Source organism: Cucurbita pepo, chromosome 14, assembly GCF_057944985.1.
Source record: "Cucurbita pepo subsp. pepo isolate OVF chromosome 14, ASM5794498v1, whole genome shotgun sequence".
Classification (NCBI taxonomy): Eukaryota; Viridiplantae; Streptophyta; class Magnoliopsida; order Cucurbitales; family Cucurbitaceae; genus Cucurbita; species Cucurbita pepo.
This window is the reverse complement of record NC_141811.1, coordinates 6,888,740-6,910,143: the sequence shown is the minus strand read 5'-3', so window position 1 is coordinate 6,910,143 and position 21,404 is coordinate 6,888,740. Positions and strand designations below refer to the sequence as shown.

At 35.6% G+C, this 21,404-nt stretch overlaps 4 protein-coding genes across 5 annotated transcripts; all 4 read left to right on the top strand.

Annotated features, from left to right (window-relative positions):
• The first annotated feature begins 4,895 nt into the window (after positions 1-4,895).
• LOC111783828 (putative pectinesterase/pectinesterase inhibitor 33) lies at positions 4,896-6,973 on the top strand. Of its 2 annotated transcripts, none has more exons than XM_087117330.1 (2): positions 4,896-6,018; positions 6,186-6,973. In XM_087117330.1, exons 1-2 carry the CDS (start codon positions 5,109-5,111, stop codon positions 6,869-6,871), a joined length of 1,596 nt encoding a protein of 531 aa, XP_086973456.1. In that variant the 5' UTR covers positions 4,896-5,108; the 3' UTR covers positions 6,872-6,973. The 2 variants fall into 2 exon arrangements, with proteins under 2 accessions (XP_086973456.1, XP_023520442.2); XM_023664674.2 differs by having other exon boundaries at positions 4,901-6,018; positions 6,177-6,973.
• Positions 6,974-7,400: 427 nt separating this feature from the next.
• LOC147789420 (uncharacterized) lies at positions 7,401-8,260 on the top strand. Its single transcript, XM_087117638.1, has 2 exons — positions 7,401-7,845; positions 7,933-8,260. Exons 1-2 carry the CDS (start codon positions 7,416-7,418, stop codon positions 7,983-7,985), a joined length of 483 nt encoding a protein of 160 aa, XP_086973764.1. The 5' UTR covers positions 7,401-7,415; the 3' UTR covers positions 7,986-8,260.
• Positions 8,261-12,418: 4,158 nt separating this feature from the next.
• On the top strand, positions 12,419-14,086 carry LOC111783835 (uncharacterized). Its single transcript, XM_023664682.2, has 4 exons — positions 12,419-12,861; positions 12,989-13,175; positions 13,261-13,354; positions 13,455-14,086. Exons 1-4 carry the CDS (start codon positions 12,566-12,568, stop codon positions 13,895-13,897), a joined length of 1,020 nt encoding a protein of 339 aa, XP_023520450.2. The 5' UTR covers positions 12,419-12,565; the 3' UTR covers positions 13,898-14,086.
• Positions 14,087-17,486: 3,400 nt separating this feature from the next.
• Positions 17,487-18,432, top strand: LOC111783825 (uncharacterized). Its single transcript, XM_023664668.2, has 2 exons — positions 17,487-18,062; positions 18,175-18,432. The coding sequence occupies exons 1-2, from the start codon at positions 17,704-17,706 to the stop codon at positions 18,236-18,238; spliced, it is 423 nt and encodes a 140-aa protein (XP_023520436.1). The 5' UTR covers positions 17,487-17,703; the 3' UTR covers positions 18,239-18,432.
• Positions 18,433-21,404: the final 2,972 nt, after the last annotated feature.

The following is a 21,404-nucleotide window of genomic DNA, read 5'->3' as shown; positions in this document are numbered from 1 at the left end:
CATGTTATTTTCCATATTAAGATGAGAAGTATATTTTGAATGTCATATTGCATTATGATGATGATTTTCCTAGTACAAAACCCTAGTTAATGTTAATGATGAGGAAAGTAGAAGGACTAATGCACATATATTACTTTTTGTAATATAAAGATGAGTACGGACGCGAACACTATGATAATGATGGTGATCATGTCGCGCATGACACTCAAGGGTCTATTGATCTCCAGGCGTCGTTACGAACAGCTAGCTCGACTGTGATGGGTTCAGGGGGTGCGAATTGCCTGGGGATTCACGCTTGCACGTGTTGGTCGTGTGTAGGGAAGTACTACACATCCACATTAGTTCGGACTAGAGGCTACCCCTATGATGTCTTTAACAATAGGTCCCTAGAGCATATCTTGCATGTGTTTGCATTTTTACGGCTCCAATAGTGGGGTCAATTACTGAGTATTTCTCGAAATACTCAGGCCGTGTGCTACATCATTTTCAAGTAAAGGCAAGACGTCTCTGTACGGCTAACGACGACATTGCATAAGAGACTATGACACGTGCATAGGCTAGTAGCATTTTTAAATTCTTAGATTTAGGTTAGAATAGGTCGTTATGCATATCATGTTTTAAATTATTCATCATGTTTTTAATTATATTTTCGAACACATAAGACCATGACAGTGTTTTAATGATGATATTATGCTTTTAAGATGAAATTATAATTTAACGATGATGTTACAAGAGTTAAATTCCACATAAGAGCTTAGGTTAAGATGACAGTAGCCACTTTAGATTAGTGGAAATCTAGGGTCGTTACACCTTGAAAGTATCTTATATTTGGAATAACAAAAGGTATTCCTCCCTCATATCGTCCTCTCATTCCCATGTAACTTCCTCTGTTTGAAAATCCTGCCACATAATTTAGACCCTCCTTATCTACGAGTGTTCGTAATCTACTGCATATCCATGTCGGAAAAAAATCGTGAAACCTAGACATGTGGAATGCATTATGCATAGCGGAGAGGAGTGTTAGTCGTACTAATGATATGTTAGGTTCATCATGGACTAAAGTCAGTCACCTTCAAGCATAGTTTCCTTTCCACGGAAGTTAAATATGAAATTATTTATAAGTTCGAAGCTGTTGTAAATGCATATCTACTCAACGTTTTTCTTTTTCGTGCTAAAAAAAAATGATTAATTATGAGGATCATGTATGCGATGCTCTAAGGTCGGATTTTGTATGCCGTGGCATTCAACAGGCTGAATTGTCCATGACGTGGCACAATATGAACCACCCGAAAGCTGACACGTGGCCGCATGTTATTTGAAAATAAAAAAGGAAATTTTGGGTCAATGTGTGGACGAATAGAAGGCGACATGTGGCGCTTGTGGGTGGCGTATTTAATCCCACCCCACATAGCAGCTGACTTACATATCATAGCAGCTGACTTACATAGCAGCTGCATTTTAATTGATTGAGCAAATTCTAGAATAAAACAAGACTGATTTAATAACGAGTTAATATATTTCATATAATCTGCGACGACTTAACTTTTCTGTTAAAAACAAAGTCGATATCACATACATTGCATGATTGTAAAGGTGGAAACCTCTTTAATTTAAAAGGGTTCTTATGACATCATGTACTTTCCTTTGAAATAAAATTCTTAAAACAAAATAAAAATAAATAAATAACCTGAAATTTAAATAAAACAATCTTTTATCTACTTAAAAAATATAAAATAGATATAAATTCAGCTACCCTAACACTATTTCATGGGTCGTCATCCATATATAAGTGCCTTACATTTACTTGAAATATAAGAGTTTTAAGAAATCCTCGTTAGGTAACCCCACTATTGAGGTTAGAAAATGCAAACACATGCAACATGGTGAAACTTATCGTTTTAACATTTCATATTAACATAGTCTTAGGTAGCTTTCCAGTCTAACTAAGGTTGGATGTGTAGTACTTTGTCTCTACACATGACCTACGCGTGTAAGTATGGGCTCACCAAGCATACTCCCACACCCCCTTGACCTGACTCGTCTGACTAGCACTCGCTAACGGTCTCTATACCGAACACCACTGAGGGAAAGGCTCCACATAACATCATGGTGAACATAACATTGTAAAGCATAAGTCATGATACGCGTCCGTACTCGTCATAATAGAGAGGTCCCCACAATTTATAATCCTGGCTTTATGTATGATGCAAGACCTATTCATCTATAACATAGTAAGTTTGTGAATTACGCATACATAATTCCTATATATTGTTTCATACATAGCTTAGCTTTCAGGGTGTAGTGAGGTTTATGTATCATATTTCCACAACAACTTTATACAACATAGAATGATCACAAAATAGATAGCTTATCATAGTAAAATGTGGCATAACATAGCATACCACACCATAACATATATGACATGAGCAGGGGCCACGGGCACACATCATCATACATAATATAATTCGTCCAACCAAATCGATAGTGGAGCCACTGACTTGGTTGGACGAATTTAGTACTATATGTATTCCTATAGTATTCCTCCTCCACTCGAACAAAGTATAACATGACTAAGTTAAAGGCATGACTCTGATACCAGGTTAGGAATCACGGATCTCCATGGTATGATATTGTCCACTTTGAACATAAACTCTCACGGCTTTGTTTTGGGCTTCTCCAAAAGACCTCATACCAATGGAGATGTATTCTTTACTTATAAACTCATGATCATTCCTTAAATTAGCCAACGTGGGACTCCCTCCCAACAGGATCATCAACTTAATCGATGTGGAACAACTTTTATTTATTTATTTTTGGTTATTACATATTCAATAAAAAAATGTTGTGTTAGTCCTTGATTTGAGTTTGTGTATGTCGTTACGGGTATATGGATTAAAGACGCTATTACTTGTTTAAGTTTAGAACTAAACAATGCTTATTAAAACCAAGGTGTTTTCATTGTAATACTCATAACATTGAAACATAATAACGTTATTATTACATAATACTCATAATAATACACAATGGATCAAGATTTCAAAAGGCAAACTTGGACAAATCTTCAATTATTTCTTAATAGTAAACCAAGATTAGGTCTTGCATTTATTATCCCATCAACTCTACCTCTTAGGTCAAAATTAGTCTGAACAGTTTAATATTTTATATTTCCTCTCTAAATTATATTCTTTCTTCACATGGAAACATTAAAAATTAAACTATAACATCAAATAATTAATCAACTTCTAGACTGATTAATAAAATTATTAGGTGTTCTAAACATTTTAAATTTTCAATTCTCGACCGTTACCGTTCATTATTTTTTATAGTTTGATAAGTGATTCAAGTAGCTTAAATTGTGGCCCAAGATATCGTATTTTAACTCTTTATATATAATGCTATGACGACACCTTGTTATGATGACGTAGTTGCTCAAATAATTCTATAGTAAGCCAAATGTGAAAGGCATCTGATAACTTGTTGAATAATTATCAAATAATAAGTGGAACCCTATTCATATATTAATCAATACTTCATCTTCAAGCATAGCCTATATTATATTCATGATCTTTGTTAAATATACATTTAAATATTCAAATTATTCATTTTACCTTCAATAAATCTTAAAACATTACCATTAACATTTTTTATGAATTATAAAAATATATTTAGGTGCGAAAATTATTATGATTATTATTTAATAAAAATGGATAAATTTGATTTAAAATGATTAAATTTAGATTTATTAAAAATACGTAGACTTAAAAAAAAAAAAAATTAAAATTGGAAGTATATTTTAAAATGTATCACATGGGTGTCCCACATTTTAATTTTTGAATTTAATTCCACAAAACTTAGAGATCCAATCTGCTTATATTAAGATAATAATGAATGATAAAGTATTTGGATAGTTTTGATAGATTTGGTTAGTTTATTTAAATTAAGAGTTTGTTTATCTTAAATGCTACGAAAACCAACTTGACTTAAAAAGTTATTAAATTCATAAATCAAAGCTTAAGTTTCTATTATTATTTTTTTTTAATACCATCTTAAATAATTTAATTTTGAATCAAATAGTTTTATTAAAAGCTAAAATAATAAGTTTGTTTGAGAAGGAAGTCTACGTTTCTTAATATTTTGTCATGATAAATGTATGAATTGTAAGGAAGGGTACCTCAAAAGTGCCATTATTAAAGTCATCCAAATTTTTAGTATTATTTAAGGATTTCAAGTTCGGTTCAAGGTTTTGTCTATGATGCCAGTAAAAAGTTGTCCGAGAATTGAATATGTACATAGAAAAATATTATTAGAATTTTTAATAATTTTATTATATTATTTAATTTTTAGATAATTAAATATAGAAAATTATATTTATAATTAAATATAATTTTTTAATTTTTAAAATTTATTTGATAATAATCTTAATAATTATTCTTAAATAAATGATTTTAATAAAATTATATAAAATTTTAATTATAAATATTTAGTTTACCACAAATAAATTATATTAAATGAAATATACTTAAAAATCTTATATCATTATACTAATTTATTAATAAAAATATTATACCTTAAATTTTAATTTGATTTTCCTTCATTAATAAAAATACTATATTATTTTCCTTCATTAATACTATAAATAATATGCATTAAGTTTGTTTAACTATAATATTAATAATTATTCTCAAATGATTTTAATAAAACTATTTTAAAAATTAATTATAAATAGTTAGTATATAAGATATTAGAGTGAATTGGAAGGTAATAAACTTGAAAAGAGAGAGCATTGATGGACCATATAGATGGGTTGGTATTCTTATATAAATCATATCATAATTAAAACAATAAAATAAAATCCTAAAATAAAAACAATCTTTCCTTGTTTCTCAAACCTGCTCCCACCACTTTCTGACATACATTGTCAGTTCAAATGCTACGCAAAAATAATTAATTCTTTTTCGTCTTAAAAAACAATTCGAACAATAAGAAGAAGAAGATGAAGAAGAAGAAGAAGAAGAATCCCATCTTCTGTTTCCTGTCATTATCATCATTCCATCTTCCTTCCTTCCAATCCAAAAATATCTTAGCAGAGCTCGAATTCGCCGGAATTAATGGCTCCTCACATCCAAATAGCATTTTTCTCCATAGCCCTTTTCGCTCTTCTTTCTAATTCCTCTTCTTCACCCACAAAAACCAGCGGCAACACCATCAACAAATGGTGCAATACGACGCCGCATCCTAAGGTTTGCATTTTCTTCATGTCACCCCTCAAATCTCCACCCCAAAATCGACTCGAGTTTAGGAAATTGGCGATCAAAACCACGTTGGAAGGAGCCGCCAAGGCTCAAAATTACGTGTCCCGATTCGGTCCCACCTGTAAAACCACTCGCCAGAGAGCCGCTTGGACCGACTGCTTCAACCTCTATAACGATACCGTTTTTCAATTAAACCGTACTATCCAATGTCTCGACGCTGGTACTCGCCTCCGGCATTGTACGGATTTCGATGCGCAAACTTGGCTCAGTTCTGCTCTCACTAACATCGATATGTGCAGCTCCGGCGCGGCGGATCTCAATGTCACGGATTTTATTACTCCCATCAAATGTCAGAATGTTTCCAAGATGATTAGCAATTGTTTGGCCATTAATGGGAGATTCTTAGAGGAAGAGACTAAAAGCAGAACAACGGGAACAGAGGAATATCAAAATGGGTTTCCCACATGGGTTTTCACTGGTGATCGGAAATTGTTGCAGTCGGCGAGGGTTAGAGCTCATTTGGTGGTGGCGAAAGATGGGTCTGGCAAATTTAGGACGGTTCAGGCGGCAATCAACGCCGCCGCGAGAAGGCGTGGGAGAAGCCGCTTTGTAATTTACATAAAGCGTGGGGTTTATAAAGAAAACATTGAAGTTGGGAATGATAATGGGAACATAATGCTGGTCGGAGATGGGATTAGATTTACGGTGATTACAAGCGGAAGAAGCGTCGCCGCCGGCTTCACCACCTTCAATTCTGCAACCGCAGGTATGCGGTTAAATATGACCTATATAATTTAGTACTAAATATTTTAGGTATGCGGTTAAATATGACCTATATAATTTAGTACTAAATATTTTTGGCACAGGTATAATATGACATATATGGTAAATTTATAAGTTAGTATTAAATATTTTTGGCATCAGGTATCCAAGGTCCAGGGTTCATGGCTCGAGGTATAAGATTTGTGAACACAGCCGGACCAAGAATGGGGCAAGCAGTGGCACTACGGTCATCATCGGACCTATCGGTGTTCCATCGGTGCAGCTTCGAGGGCTACCAAGACACACTCATGGTGCTGTCACAGAGACAATTCTACAAGCAATGCTACGTATACGGTACAATCGACTTTATTTTTGGGAACGCGGCAGTGGTTCTACAAAACTGCTTGATTTACGTGCGAAGGCCTTTAAAGGGGCAAGTGAACGTGATCACCGCGCAGGGCCGAGAGGACCCATTTCAGAACAGCGGAATCTCGATCCACAACTCGCAAATACGGGCGGCGGCTGATTTGCAGCCCATGATTGGGTCTGTGAAGACGTACTTGGGGCGGCCCTGGAAGAAGTACTCGCGGACCGTCATCATGAGAAGCTATATTGATAGCTTGGTGAGCCCAATGGGTTGGTTGGCGTGGCAAGGTACTAGATTTGCTCAAGATACGTTGTATTATGGGGAGTATCGTAACTTTGGGCCCAGAGCCTCCACCCGGCTTCGAGTCAGATGGCCTGGTTTTCATGCCATTACAACCCGAAATGTGGCCTCTAAGTTCACCGTCCGGAGACTCATCGCCGGCCATACTTGGCTTCCGGCCACTGGAGTTCCCTTCAAGCTTGACCTCTGATTTCCATTTCTTACATTTTATCACTTCCATCTCATTTTTATTTATGTAATAAACTATCTGATTGCATCCCAAATTTATTAAAACCTAATTTTTTTTTTTTTTTTTTTTAATTCAGCTATTATCCGATTTCTATCCATAATTTCAAAAAATTTATTTTAAAATAAAAATAGTTACACGGCCAACAACATAATTATTCATAATAGTATTAAAAATAAATTATTTGTTCATAAATAATATTTTTTTAATTAAGTTTTCAATACTCGGGTGAGAGATTGAAGCTACCTCTTGGTCAGATATATAATAAGAGATGATCGGTTTCAAAACCAGACATTATCTGTTAATACAAATTGTATCAGAGCCAGACGACATGTGTTATAGATGTGGGCCGAGTGAAGAAGGCTGGACGGCCAGTGGGCCAGACATGGAAAGAGTGGGCCGTGGGGGGGTGTTGCAGTAGAGGGCATAATGGTAAAATCAACAGGTTCCCCATTGAACAAAACAACAACCCTCTGCTCTTAAAATCTCATTTCTCTCGAAATCCGCGATGGCCGCCTTCTTCTATTACACAATTTACCTCATCCTTCTCTGTGTTCCACAATCCCTTAGTCTCTCCTCCACCATCCACGACCTCCTCCGGTCGAAGGGGCTGCCGGCGGGGCTTATTCCGAGGGAGGTAAAATCCTACTCCCTCTCTGAAAGCGGGCTTCTGGAAGTGTTCCTGGACGGCCCTTGTCTGACAAAATTCGAGAACAGGGTTCTGTATGAGAGCGTGGTTAAGGCTAATCTGAGCTACGGAAGTCTGATCGGCGTCCAAGGCCTGACACAGGAGGAGCTGTTTGTATGGCTTCCAGTGAAGGACATAATCGTGGATGACCCTAAATCCGGCCTTATTCTCTTTGACATTGGCCTCGCTCATAAGCAACTCTCCCTTTCACTCTTCGAAGACCCCCCCACCTGCAACCCTCAATCTACAGGTATTGTTCTAATTTCCCGTTCTTGTCTTTTGCGTCTCCCATTTTTTAATATGGGTTTTGATTTTCGCGTGGGATTGGGATTCGCAGAGCTTCCGCTGCATCATGTGAGGGAGGAGAAAGGATTTGAAGCTCTCAGATGAGGGCAATTTTGTCTTTTTCATTTTTGGTTAATTAAATTTTGTTTTTTTTTTTCTTTTAATATATAATTAGTTGAGTAAGAAACACATAAGTTTGGTTATTATTATTATTATTATGAATTTATAAATTAATTGATTTTGCGGGAACGTAGGCTTTATTGGGAATATGTGGTTTTATTTATTTGTTTATTTTTAATTTTATTTTCCAATAATCCTTGATTAATGGGATTTGGATTTGTTTTGATTTGAATATTAGATAAACAATAATTACCCCCTTGTTGCCAACAATTATTAAAAATATAAATTGTTATAATTATATTTAAAAAAAATTAATGAGAAAGAGAATTTATTAATTGGCCATTTTTGTTGTATTTAATGATTGAGAATGATTGTATTGGTAGGTTGCTTTTGTTGGGGAATGAATTGAAACAATAATTTTAAAATGGAGGGAGAAATTTGGGGATGGAAAAGTAAATAAAGGACTCCCAATAAATATAAAATAAATTCCAAGTATTTGTCGTTAAGCTGTTGGTGTTTATTGGGATTCTTTCAAGCTTCAAGGGCTCACTTCCTACATTTTCAATTTATTCTTATCATTATTGTGAATTATTCCAAAGGGAGAGGAACAAATTTTTATAAAATAATATTTATGAAAGATACTAAAATAGATTCTTAGTCATCTTTTTAGTTTCCAAATAATTTATAAAACCAATGTTATGAATTTAAACGTTCGCATTAAAATTGCATTAAAAGTCCTATTACATATAAATAATTCATTATTTTAACATAAGTTTCATGGTCTTCAACGTGACAACATTCGTACAAAGGTGTCTTGTTTTTACTTGAACTATAAAAATAAGTATTTTAAGAAATACTCTTAAAGTGACCCCATTATTGGGATCGGGTTATGCAAACACATGTAGAATGATCGGACCTATGATTTAAAATTATGTTTTCTCTTAGGTGGCTCTCCAATTCGGACAAATTAGATGTGTAGTATTTCTCTACACATGACCCACACGTGTGAGCATGGGTCCACTACGCAGGATCGCACACCCCCTCTTGGTCGGGCTACCTCCTCTAATGTAACAATTCAAAATTTTCCATTTTTGCGTTATTTGATTAAGATTTGCATTTATTCTTGGGAAAATGTGCAGTTTTCAACCAAGAGTTATTACCAAGTTATGAAAACCTTTTATATTCCTATATTCAACTCTTCTCCTTCCTTAAAAACGACTTTTGCTGTCCAAACTTGTTTCTATTTTCGAGGGTGTTTAAGAGTACGGAAAAAATCGAGAGTGTGAGCCGAAAAAACGTGTGAGTTGGTTCACTGGGTAGTTTCTTGTTCGGCGAGTTCTCGAAATCAATTGTGTTACTCTTTTGGAGGAAGAGTTGAGTGGAAGTTAGCGTCGACGTCGGAATCGCTACGTCAAAGGGGGCAAACCGTCGGAAGCGAAGGAGGAGGACGCCACGTGACCGTCATCGAAATCGGAAGGGATTGTGTCGTCGGCAGCGAGGGCACATCAGATTAGGGTTTTCGTGAAGGTTTGGGCGAAGAAGACATAGAGTCGGATCGGGTTTCAGCCTCTGAACCGGCCCACGGACGAACGTAGGCCCGTGCGTTTCGGCCTAATACGGACGCGCGCTGCAGCCTTGGTCTTGGCTTCGCACGCGTGCTCTCGGCTCGGCTTGACGTGTACAGCTGCTCGGCTCCGTCAAATCCCGTGGCTCAGCTTGTCAGCTTAGTTGGTCGGCTCGGTATCACTATAATATATCGATTCCAAGTTTTTGGCCCTTCCCAAGCCATTCTGTCCTTAGTTTTACCATCTGAGGTTAGTATGGTTCCTAACTGTCAAAGACAAATTGGGTTAGGAGTTTATTTTGATAAATAGCATAAGATTTAGCTAAGGCATGTTATGAAAGGTTCCTAAGTTTTTATGTGGTTATTATAGGACATTTAACCATTGGGATTAGCTTGTTGTGAGTGACTTTGGCCAAGGCCATCGAGATAAGTGACCTTGCTATTGGAGTTAGTTTACTACGTGTTGTATGATGGTGTGTGCCCTGTGACCCTTGCATGCACCATGTTTTATTATGTGATATGACTATATGATGTATGAATTATGTGACTGTTTATGCTATGAAGCATAATGGATTATGTTGACTGTTGACTGTTTATGTTATGTGAAGTTATGAATGATATGTTAGTAATATACGCCATGAAAATGTTGATCGATGTCATAGATATACGTAGTATTATCGAGTCATGTCATGAGATGCTTATGCAATTGGACTGTACTTTCATGTTATGTAATATGCCATGTAATGTAAGTCATGTGAGATGCCATGTAATGTAAAAAGCGTATATGCGATGTTAGCGATGCTTATGTAATGCCATGTTAGATATGTTAAGGGACCTCATGCATATATGTATGTCACGTGCATCGGGATTCTTCCCCTTTATGATACGAAAGAATGAATTACGATATTTATGTTCGTCATGATATCATGCGGGCCCTTTTCTGTTTTGTAGTGTCCGGCGACGTGTAACACGTGTGCCCGACCAAGTCAAGCCCAGGGGGTATGATACGAGCCCGCCTGGTGGGCCTATGTACTCGTACATGGATTGTATGTGAAGGAGTACCACACACACAACCCTACCCGGAATAGAAAAGCGCCCAAGGCTATGTAAAGCTTATGAAAAGTTAGGTCCCGCTCATATGTTGCATGTGTTTGCATTTCTAACCCCAACAGTGGGGTGACTTACTGAGTATTTCATAAAATATTAAAGCCACGTGCTACCTACATTTTTCAGGTAAAGACAAGGCGCCAATGTACAGTTGACGGCGGAGCTGAGGACACCATGAAAGTTGGAGAGGGAATATTTTTAGGATGTTTTATTTAGATTTATTTTGAATTCAGTTATTGAAGGTTTTATTTTCGGAGATAGGTTTGTTTTTGAATTTATGAACCTCTATGAAAGACTTGTTGTGTTTGTCTAAGGTTATTTATGATGAGCTTACACGTAATGAATTATGTATGCATGGATGACGTCCCTAATTAGGTTTAGAAAATTAGGGGCGTTACATGTAAGCTATGCATGATGGTCATTTTTGTCTCGTAATGTACACATCTGTACTCATCATAAGGGGAAGTATGCAATGCACATGAACATACAAATATGCGTAAGGTCTCCATACATTTTATGGTGGCTTAACAAATTATGTAAGACAACCCCATTCTTTCCACACATATCACATTTAGTAATATGCAGGAATAAACTTTTATAAATAATTTCATTCACAATATGACTTTCAAATCATGGCATGAGGTTGTGCTCCGTAGCTTTCGTTTATTTCAAAACATATCATAACATGTCATAATATATCATAGTGCATCAGGGCATCTCATACATATACATTATATAGCTTATCAATACATAACTTAACATTTCATTAATACCATCATATCATTTAGCTTATCTTATAAAGACACAATCATAACATCACATGAAAAAGCATATCACACATATGACACGTGCAAGGCCATTGGACATATGTCATCCTACATAAAACAATTTTTTCAACCGCAAATAGAGTCACTTACTTGGTTGATCTTAACTGAATTTCTATCTTATTTTCAAAGTTGGCTTGACTTGGCCCTTCAGAATTTGTTTCAATCTATATGGAGACACTTCACCATATTAGAAATATTCACCTAATTTCTCCAATAATTCTAGTTCCTAACTTGAATTAACTTAAACTAAGTAATCAAGAATTATACTAACCTTAAATACCTTCGATAAAGTCAAAATTAGCTTTGGGAGGGTAAAAAAAAATGTGGGAGCCGGCACCTACAGGTAATTAATTTCGATTTCGTGAGACAAAATTCCCTTTCTTTTTTTTATTATTTTTTTTTACATAGGGTAAGTAGATGAGTTGTAGAGTTCAAAACACTAAGTGGTTGACTTCCTCTCCAATAAAATTTGCTTATTTTATTCTTTTCTTTGGCGTAGTTGGGCGGACTTGGACTTGAACCAAAGACTTGGCTCGTGAAGTAAATAATCACACCTATGGTCCAACCAATTGGGAGAGAATTAGATTCCTTCTCGGAAGTAATTCATCCTTCTCGAACCCAACATACAACTCTCCTGGCAAGTCTTTGTAAAATATCGACCAATGATAACTTTTTTTTCCCATTCGGCTCATCTTAACGAACTTCGTGTGTTTAATTATTAGATTTTTTAAATAATTAAAAAAAAAAAAAAATTAACAACTCAACCAAAAAAATTTATCAATGCAATCTATATCAGGAATGAGAAGGGAAGGAGGTGTAGGTCCCACAGAATAAAGAACAAGGAAAAGCATAATAAAAAAAGAAAAAGAAAAAAAGAAAATAATAATAATAAATAAAGACTAAGACTAAAGAGTAATAACTTAGTCGCGAAGTTGTTATATTCCGGTCTCGAGTCTGTCCTCCCTTTCATAAGTCTCCATTGTCATCGCTTCACTTCAACAGTCATTAGGGTTTGAAAGGGAATACACACTTCAGTTCACGCTTTCGCCTCATCACTCTCCGTAATCATGCTAACCGGACTTGCCAGAGGCGCGTCTATGGTCGCAGCTGAAGTCGGAGTTCTCAGACGCCGTTTTCAAAGAACTCCGCCCCTTCAATCGCCGGAACACTGCTATGCATCCTCTGCTTCATTTTCTGCTCTCACTTCCTCCTACTCGCCCCTCTCTCCCAACCCTATCGTCGCCGACGACAACGACCTAGTCATGGAGGCCGGAGAGCCACTCCCTAGACTCGTATTCGGAGGTGTTCCTAGTTTTGAAGAAGCTAAGGAAGCCACCGCTGAGTTGAAGGAGGTCTTGGATGCGTAAGATCCGCCAAAGTTCCATCTCATTCTATTGCCAATTTATTTGATTGCATTCTTCGTTTTCCGTTACACGATTTTTGTCATTTTCTCGGAACTCTGTATACATTTTTTTTTTTAAAATTTCCAGGATGTGTCTGTCGTCGCCTAAATACTTTGAATCAGATACCTCATTGATACCGGGAATTGCTCTGTCTCTGAACAATGAGACGGTGGATAACGGATTTGGTGTAATCATGGAGAACGATGCAAGGAATCCAGGGCGTGAACATGTTCGCGAAGCATTCCGTTTGCTGTGCTGTAGCTCTAAAATCCAGGTAATTAATTTTAACGCATTAATTTTGATTAATTACCACGGCACTGAGGTTCAATGGATCTATTATCGTTCCATTTGTTCTCCAGAATATTGTTTCCGGCGTCGCCTGTGACCAAAATGTATTCAACGCTGTGCTTGAGAATCCTGATGTCAAGGAACTCATCCAGACATACAAAACCAGTAATCAAAATGTTCATTTCTTTTGAATCCAATTTAGTTTTTTGGGGCTGAAACTATGTTATTTCTGCTGCAAAACTTGATGAAGTTAAATTTCATTAAGGTTCTGGTACCGAGGATGAAGGAGATGTTACCCAAGAGGGGGAATCAGGAGCACGCGTGGTTAAAAAGCTGAGGAATATGAAAGATTTCGTAATTAAAATGGTGAGTAATATACCAAGTCATCTTCCAGGGTTGTTGCATGGATCTGCAGCTATGGAAAGTGCTGATGGATCAGATCATAAAGAAAGCATAACCATGAAGGCTCGAAAATTTGGTTCCGGCTGTGTGGAAAAGCTCAGAAACCTGAAAAATTCAGCTGTTGAAGTGGCTACTAAAATACCAAATTTTGTTCCAAACTGGTATGGATCTTTAGCTGCAGGGAGTGGTTCTGAATCAGATCATAAAGGGAACGCCCAAAGTTCGACCCCTGAAATGAATTTGGGAACATCTATTACGGGGTTGGCAATCATGGTTATTATGATTGTAGTGTTCAAGCGAATTTAGACTCTCTGTCTCAACACATTGTGCTGGAGGCAGAGTTGGGCAGTAATGTAATTGATAGTATAAGGGAGGGAGGTACTTTATCTTAGCAAATCTGTTGAACTTTTTAAAGTGATTCTCTGTGTTTGTTTGCATAGAGAATATATGTATGTTACTATGAATAATGGGATTGCTGTTATGGAGTTTATGAAATCCATTCCTCTAGGAACAATTGCTTCTCTCACCTTTGCCCACCTTCCTACCATCGTCTGAAAGCTTCCTTAAAACACAAGCATTTTTGTAGTTTGGGAAGGTTGGGAGAAGAACAGACTTTGTATTACTAGCGGGTATTGTCTTCTTTTTGCTTTTCCTTTCAAATTTCTCCTTAAGGTTTTTAAACGCATCTTTGAGAGAAGATCTCACAATTCACCCCCCTCCCCCCTTCAAAGCCCAACATTCTCGCTGACATTTGTCCGTAGAAAGATGTACAAGATTGCTGGAGGCTAACAAAGCTTGTAGGAGAAGAATCAACGAGAGGAAGAACTGTGTTGGTAAAGGCAGGAGCTGTCGCTACAAAGAAGGAACGGTTAAAGTGAATTGGTCCCGGTTGATTCAGTTGGATCGGTAACCGACGGCCGAAACCGACCCACCTTTTAGACCCAATTTTACCATTTTGATTCAATTTTTGTCTCCCTCTCCCAATAATTCTAATATTTTCAATCCATGGGGACCTATTTAATAGGAGATTTTGAATTTTCAAACGATTCAAATCAAGCTTGGGAATTCAACTAATTATGTAAATTACATAGCATCTAAAATGTTAAGACATCAATCTAGTTTGACTTCTATAGCTTTGCAACTCATTCTCGCCTTCTCCTCGAAAAAGATTAAAGTAACATATATGGGTATAAAAGTACTTAGTAAGTAGCTTGATTATAATTCTTAGTTTCGTTCTTAAGTCTTATGTTATTGGTTGGATTGTTCGTTTATATGATGTCTTATTCATACTTAAGAGTTTATTCCCATGTTATAGGTTTTTCTTAGGTTTACTTGGTTCACCTGAACTCAACTTAGGGTCATGATATGTAAATCGTAAGGTTCTCTTTCCTTAGCCCTAACACAATGGTTAATTCTTATAGTTTGTTCTTAAGGTTCTAAGGTATCTTCTTTATATGTTCTATTAGTCTCTTCATCATCGCCATGATCATTAACCTATATCTCATAGGTACTTGAAGCACAATCCCGATGTTTGTTCCAACCCATAGTTCTTACTATACCGTTATGAACACTATTCTTAGATTCTCTAGCAGTTTACTTTCATTCAAACAAGAATAAATTAGAGGATGAATGAAAACTCCTTAACCACACCCACAAGACACTCATTAAGTTTTTCAAGAGGTCCAGGGTTCAACTCTTGTTCTACTAGCCCATAAACATAATAAAATATTATATAAACCCCGACAATTGAGCTGAATTCATGATTATGGATTAGTCAACTGATAATTTTGGGTGTGAAATTATGAAATAAATCAAATAATGTAATTAAAAATAATTAGGGGCAATTATTAATCGACAAAGATAAGCTTCCACATTAATATTTGAGTAACACAAGTGGTAATTAGCATTTAATTAACGCAATAAATGATTGGCATTTAATTTAATATTATCTAATCTAAATGCACTAAACTAACCATATTCAATGCATAGTTGGAACTCCATTAAAAAGAAAAAAAAAATTATTGAATATCCTATGTCATTAATTATTAAATTTTAAATATTATAAAACATATTAAATATATATATTAAAAAAATTTAAAAAGATAAAAGACGAGAAATATAATCTTTTCTGGTTTAGCTAACGAAGAAAAAATCTTCCTTATTCTTTATCCAACTCTTCCCGTAAATGAGATAATAATAATAATAAATGAACATCTCATTTTTTCTTAACTATGATCTTTATCTAAAAATATATAATAATTAAATAATTTGAATATATCTATTCAACCTTAATCTCATGACTAATAATTTGATTAGGAAAATTTTAATTAGGAAGGAAAAAAAGACAGAAAAAAAAAGAAAAAGACAGTTAAATATCCCATTGTCCCAATTTTGGTTTCACTTGTAGGCCTCTTCTCTTCTCTTGAAATGTCATTGTATAAGATTAGACCCACAAATTTATATCATAATCAACATTAGCTGGACAAACAGACTTGTGATATCATATCTCATTTCAATTTCTATTGGTTTCTCATAAATAAACTTTTATCTTGGATTGGAAAGCTCTCGATAATGATAAATGAAAGTAGTCAGAGAAGAATTGGCCCAAAAATTGAATAGGGTTTGTGAGATCTTACATCGATTTTGAGAAGGAAAACGACATGAATTGGAGAGAGAAACGAGTGTCAACGAGGTTGCTGGGCCTCGAAGGAGGGTGAATTGTGAGATCCCACATCGGTTGGAGAGGAAAACAAAACAGTCTTTATAAGAGTGTGGAAACCTCTCCCTAGCCGATGCGTTTTAAGAACCTTGAGAAGAAGCTCGAAAGGTAAAGCTCAAAGATGACAATATTTACTAACGGTGGGTTTGGACGGTTACAGAGGCCATAACATAGTTAGGTGCAGGCAACTAACTTGAGTATCCTTCAAACTGTGCAAAATGGTCGTTGATTACACGACTCACTAATCTAGCTGAAGTCGATTGCATTAACTGCGATGTAGTTAGACGACATAAGGAACTCATAAAGATAGCAAGGTGGCAGGGGAATTTAGAAGCCCTAGGTACATTAAAACCTTTTCTCATTTATTATAAAAAAAAAAATGTGAACGTAATGAAACCATTAAACTAACTATTTTTTTTTATAAGGTCAAAAATTAAGGTTAAAATAAAATTTAAAATTTTGTTAAAAATAAAAATATAATCTAGAAGATTATTGAGCTCCTAACTCCTACTATATTGGAAGTGAATAAGTTTTTAACAATTTGAAGGAAGGTTTTGTAGTAACAGAAAAAGAGTGGGGATATTAGAATAAAACAGGCAAGAAAGAAAAAAAAAAAGAAAAAAAGAAAAAAAGAAAAAAAGAAAACCACATGCTATTTGCCTTATTGTTGAAGCAATTAGTAAGAAGGAAAAATAGGAGACATTGGGGAATTTAAATTGTATATGGTTTGTCATCATTTGAGGACAAAAGTTTTGGTTGGAAGTTTAAACGCAGTTATTGTGTGTTCTTTGAGTTCACACATTTGTACGTTTCTGTTTTCTTTTTGTCTCTCTCCTATTTCATCTTCTCTCCTATTTCTTCTTCTCTCCTATTTCTTCTTCTCTTCTTCTCCAATCATTAATTAAGAAAATATTGATAAAAATGTAAATGTGTTTGCTTCCAAACTAAAATATTTTAATTCATGATAATATCTAAGCTATCACATCAATAATTAATGACCAACAGATGGTGGGAAAACTATAGGGTAAGTGTAAATGCCCAAAAAGCCCATGCAATTGTGACTACGGAAAAGGGAATGAAGAATGTTTTGGTAATTTATACAAGGCTAATGCAAATGTACCCACAGGGAAACCAATGGCCAACGGTTTTCTATAAGTTCAGAATCAACTCCCCTCCACTGGGGAAACTCACCACCACCACCACCACAAGTTCCCGGGATTCTACTACGGACGCCGGAGTGGAGAATGGACTCCTGCCGCTTCAGTTTTTGATACAGATTGTCAATTTTTGGTACTTTCAACTTCGCCTCTTTCTCGGAGTCGGATCAGAGCCTTCGTTCTCGTTCTGACCACTCTCTTCACACCGAGAGACTTGCACGGCGGTTAGTTTCCCGATGAAATTCCTTTTTGAGTTCGTTTCTTGCTGCGTGCCGGTGAATATGTCTCGCCTGGAGAATCCGGAGGCTACGGCGGCGCCGGGCGTCGAGGAGATGAAATCTCTGGCTCCGATTACCACTAGAAAACACCGGCGGAGAAAACGAGGTGCGTTGTTGCCTTCAGCGGCAAAACTAGCTGCCGATTGGAAGCCGTCGCTAGGAGCGATCTCGGAGGATAAGGTAGTTCTGGTGTTGAGGGAGAGAGAGAAGAGCGATGATCAGACGGCGGAATCGGAACGATCGGTGAAGAGGAAAAGCGGATCTCGAGACGGAGAGGCCAGAGGAGTTAACGGCCGTAGTAACAGTAACGATTTCAGGTACGTACGTTTGTGATTTCGTGAATCTTCCGTATCATTATCGAAACCGTAAAGATCTGTGAAATGAAAGCGACATCTGAAACGAATCTTTCTGTTATTTTCCCTCTCTCAGGCGAAGTCCGGCATCGATTCCAGTCGTGATCCCGGCATTTTCTCCGACTCCGTTCTTGTTCTGATGCGATTCCGCTTCTACTTTCTGATCAATCAGGCCCTTGTAATATATGTTGTATGTATATATTTTGCATAATAAATTATAATTTAAAAGTATAAAGTTGAGGTTAAGGAAGAAAACTTCTCCATGGAATTGTAGCTTGTTTGGCTGTTCTCTTCAATGGGAACTCTCTGCAATTTAAATGTTCCCATTCTTACATGATGCTTTGATTTCTCTCCACACTGTTTTGGATTATTGTTAGAGAAAAGAATCTTCATTCCGATTATGGATCTTTACCTGGACTTTGTTAATTTAGGGAATGATAGTGGGTTTATAGATAAAGAATACTCTCTTCATCCATATGAGGTCTTTTGAGGAAGCTCAAAGCAAAGTCAGGAGAGCTTATTCTCAAATGGGACAATATCATACCATTGTGGGGAGTCATTGATTCCTACTGAGAGTTATGCCCTAAATTTAGTTGTGTCAATAGATCGCTAAATCCTCAAATGTCGAACAAAAGACTCCAAAGGAGTCGAGCCTCGACTAAGGGAAGACGTGCTTTGTTCGAGGGGAGGTGTTGGATGATAAAAGTTCCACATCGACTAATTTTGGGGAATGATCATGGGTTTATAAACAAAGAATACTCACTTCATTCGTATGAGACTTGGAACTTTTTAGAAAATCTCAAGCAAAACCTTATTGTTCAAAGGGACAATATCATATCATTGGGGACAATTCTGTGTTGGATGGAGATCCTTTTTGTTTTTTAAAAATCAATTTATTTGTATGAATAATTTTTTAAAATCTTAATTTTATGTACAATAAATCCTTTAAATTCCTAATTTAATTTGAATAGTTCTTAACAACTTGTTAAAACTTATTTATTTAATAATGAAACATGTTTTTACAAACCTAATCTTAAACGGTTATTTTTTAAAATCTAGAAAAAAAAAAATAATTTTTAAGTACATTAAAGAATTTGAAAATAAAAAAGTAATAATTATTTATTTATAAGATATTGAAAGATACATTAAGATAATCACACTTGACTTCAATAATTCTGATTGATAAGACAAATTAAAATATAATAAGATAATAAATTATCTAGATAAGATTAAATGTTATTATTTGACTTTAATCAAATAAACTTTATTATATATTCATACATGTTCCAACTCCCATCAAGAATACATATAACATTTAATAATCAGAGACCATGAGCAATAAAGGAATGATAGAAATATTTCAACCTTTTAATTTATCAAATTATTAGATTAAAAAAAAAAGTTTAAATATAGAGTAGTTTACTCGTCGATATGACTATGATTAAGCTAACTCGTGTGTCGTGTTCATTAGTTCTAAATACAATTTAGCTATCTAATTAAGAAATATTATGTTTTATATGTTGCCGAATCTTTTTTTTTAAGATATCTTTTTTGGTCAATTGTTGGAATCCATATCTAAATAGAATATTAAAAAAAAAAAATCCATTAGGATATAAAATTTGTATGATAAAAGGGATTGGAAGCATGGTGGAAAATGGGATGGAAACACCAAGTGGATTTGAATTGGATGGAATAGTGTATTAAAATTATAAATAAAAAAAAGTTGAGAAATGTCACGTAAAGAAGAAAAAAGGAAGCATGAGATTATGGAAATCTAAAGTCCTATAGGGAGAAACAAAATATGATGTATTTGGTTAAGAGTCACATCGTTCACAAGCTTCCTTTTCTTTCATCCCATCCAAATATTAAAAAAGGGTATCCAACGGGCTCCCGATTAACATTAATTTGGTTAGAAAGTATATCCAAGTAGGCTCCAATTGACGCGGTTTTCTGGTAAAAGTGTATCCAAGTAGGCTCCAATTAACATTAGTTTCGTCAAAAAGGATATCCAAGTAGGCTCCAATTAAATTGTTTCTGTTAAAAAGGTATCCAAATAGGCTTCAATATACGTGTTTTGGTTAAAAAGGTATTCATATAAGCTCCCATTGACATTCTTCCTATTAAAAGGGTTGGATTATCTACCATCCTTCTTCACATTTATTTAAATGCAAAATTATTTAATGTTGCATTTAATGTTTTAATGGGAGGAAAAAAAAAAAAAAACTATAATAAATAACCAAATTGAAATAACAACTTTCTATTATGTATCTAACACTAATTATCAAATATCGATAAAAAAAATTGAGTCTTAAAAATAAATCCTTAATGATCACAGGTACATCAATGACTTAAATATATCATTGAGTTATAATTAATTGACATATATCATAGTTATCGATTATAATTTTTTTTTTCATTAATGCATTATTGATAGCATGTATTAAATTTTTTGTGAAAGAACATTTTAGTTTTTATATAAAGTGGGTAAATGATATAGGTGCATTGGACATTGATATACTTGATAGATCAATGGTATACTAAATCATGTATAATGTTACCTACTATGGTTGAATATAGGACCAAATGTTGGTGGGAGCCTCTTGAAAGAAGCCCATAACCCATCAACCTGGTGGGTTTTGTGGAGTTGGGTTCGTGGATCTAGCTGTTGGGGTGATGAGGGTTGTGGGCTGGTGGGTTTGAGTGTTGTGGTGGTGGTGGATGGACTACTACTTCAACCTCGCACCAACCTCTCTCTCCTTGAGGCTTTTAAAAGCTTTTGTCCTCAAAACACTTCTTTATCCTACCCCTCTTGGTCTATTTTCATATTCCCCTTGAAGACTTCGAAGGTACTTATTAATCGTGCTACCCCGTGTATATGCCAACTCCACCGACTACTTGCATGATCACCGCCCACCCACAAGACAAATCAATCGTGTAGGATAATTCAACAATATGTCAATTCGCATATCCTAACAAACCTCACACCTAGCTTAATTGTAACGACCCAGATCCACCGCTGACAGATATTATCCTCTTTGAGCTTTCCCTTTCGGGCTTCCTCTCAAGACTTTAAAACGCATCTGCTAGGGGAAGGTTTCCACACCCTTATAAATGGTGGTTTGTTCTCCTCCCCAACCAATGTGAGACATCACATTAATGGTACCATACCGAAGTAGAAAGGGAACTGGAAGCTCCACAGACACTGTACCAACTGCTATTGGCCTAGAGAGCTAGCTACCTTTATCATTTCTAGATGCTGTGGAGGTCTACTAGGTCTTTAGAGGCGTTTAGGTTGTTTAAATCTCA